Source organism: Austrofundulus limnaeus, unplaced genomic scaffold (genome assembly GCF_001266775.1).
Source record: "Austrofundulus limnaeus strain Quisiro unplaced genomic scaffold, Austrofundulus_limnaeus-1.0 Scaffold426, whole genome shotgun sequence".
In the NCBI taxonomy this organism is placed as follows: Eukaryota; Metazoa; Chordata; class Actinopteri; order Cyprinodontiformes; family Rivulidae; genus Austrofundulus; species Austrofundulus limnaeus.
This window is the reverse complement of record NW_013952828.1, coordinates 215,586-217,337: the sequence shown is the minus strand read 5'-3', so window position 1 is coordinate 217,337 and position 1,752 is coordinate 215,586. Positions and strand designations below refer to the sequence as shown.

The window sequence follows — 1,752 nt, the reverse complement described above, 5'->3', positions numbered from 1 at the left end:
GTCCAGAGGACCTATACAATTTTTTTTTTTCCTTTTGATTTTTTTACCTGGATTACTGAGATGCATCAACGCTCTGTTTACATTCAGACATTCCCCTTTGACATCACTTCCTGTTACTTCACATGTAAATATCTCAACAACAGTTCATCTCAGCAACGCGAAATTTGTTTTGCAATATTTTATCAATGTTATCGTTCCAAAAATGCATATTAAGTGTTTATTACAAAAAATTGATGTCACAGGCACTTTAAATCTCTGTAGATAAAAACATTTATATATCAATAATCTGTCAGATAAATTACGATTATTTTTCATTTTTCATTTCTTCTCTCCTGCTTTCCACTCAGATATGGCCAATCTGTCCCTGAACGACAACGACGGCTCCAGCGCCTCGGACCAGGACACACTGGCCCCACTGCCGCCCCCCGGTGCCTCCCCCTGGCCCATGATGCACACCTTCCCCTATCAACCGTACCCCACCCACCCTTACTCCAGCCAGCCCCCTCCGTACCACGAGCTCACCAGCTACAGCTACGCCCCCGGCAGCACCGGCAGCCAGCACAGTGAAGGTCGGACCACTCTTTTATTTATTCAGATTTATTTGCTGAAAATATGTTGTTTATTGCTTTTTTAGCTTTTATGAATTTTTCAAAGATAACCAGACAGCAGCAGAAAGTTAGGGTATCTAACCCTGGTCCTTGAGGAACACCGTCCTGCATGTTTTAGGTTTCTCAGCTCCAGCACACTTGAACCGGTTTCTTGTGATTTAAAGCAGTCTCTGAATCAGRTTTGCTGGAGCAGAGAAACAAGTAAAACGTGCAGATAGTGGCCCTCGAGGACCAGGACTGGACACCCCTGAATTAAAGGAAATAAAAATACAACTGAAACGGAAACCTTTTACACCTGACAAATGATGAGGCATCTCTGACACTGAAACATAAACATTGATTGGATGTGATTTAACACACTTCAGCCAACCCGCTAATAGCAGAACTAGCTTCTCATTTAGTGGATTCACTTTTTTGCTAACGTTGGAAACAATTAGCAAATCTATTAGCTTCTGTTAAAATTAGGTTCCACTAATTTCAAGTCCACGAAAAAATTGACAAGTGTCAAAACTTCTATTTTATCCTGAATTCTTTAAAACCTTTCCTCTCTTACAAGCAGTGTGTGTAGCATGTAGCACCATTAGCAGCTAAACTTCAAACTAGGAGAGACAAAATAAAATTTACAATATTTAAAAAACAAATACAAAAATTAACTATGTATAAAATATGGTTTAGAAAGTATTTGTTTGACTAACTTCAAACTCAATGAAAGAAATGCTTTTATTCTGAAAGTATCACAACTTAGACAGCTATAACCAGAGATGCACATAAGTGGTGCGCAGGTGCGCATGTGCGATAAAAAGGGAAAAAGCGCACCAAGACCCAGTCACACCAGTGAGGTTGGATTTTTTGTTTGTTTGTTTTGTTTGTTTTTAAGAAATCAGGTCACATTTGCGACCCTGCTAGCTGTTTTCACAATCTAAGGTACAATCTCAGGTATAATCTTAGGTGTGCAAGGGAGCAGCGGGGCACTGGTGTATAAGGATTAAACGAACACTGCTTTCAACAAATCAGACAAACTCCAGAGCTGTTTTATCCAATCAGAGCAGAGCAGGGCGGGACTTACAGTGAGAGCAATTTTCAGCAGAGACAGTGGAAGTATGGAGGTAAATTTGTGTTTTTATTATTCAATCAAACAAAAAGC

At 39.9% G+C, this 1,752-nt stretch overlaps 1 protein-coding gene across 1 annotated transcript in view; it reads left to right on the top strand.

Moving 5' to 3' along the window:
• Positions 1–347: 347 nt before the first annotated feature.
• dvl2 (dishevelled segment polarity protein 2) overlaps positions 348–1,752 on the top strand; it is a gene marked incomplete at its 5' end in the record, with an annotated part of 7,043 nt that continues 5,638 nt past the window's right edge. The window contains 1 exon segment of the mRNA XM_014024559.1: positions 348–569. Within this exon segment, the coding sequence (XP_013880013.1) occupies positions 348–569 (222 nt within the window).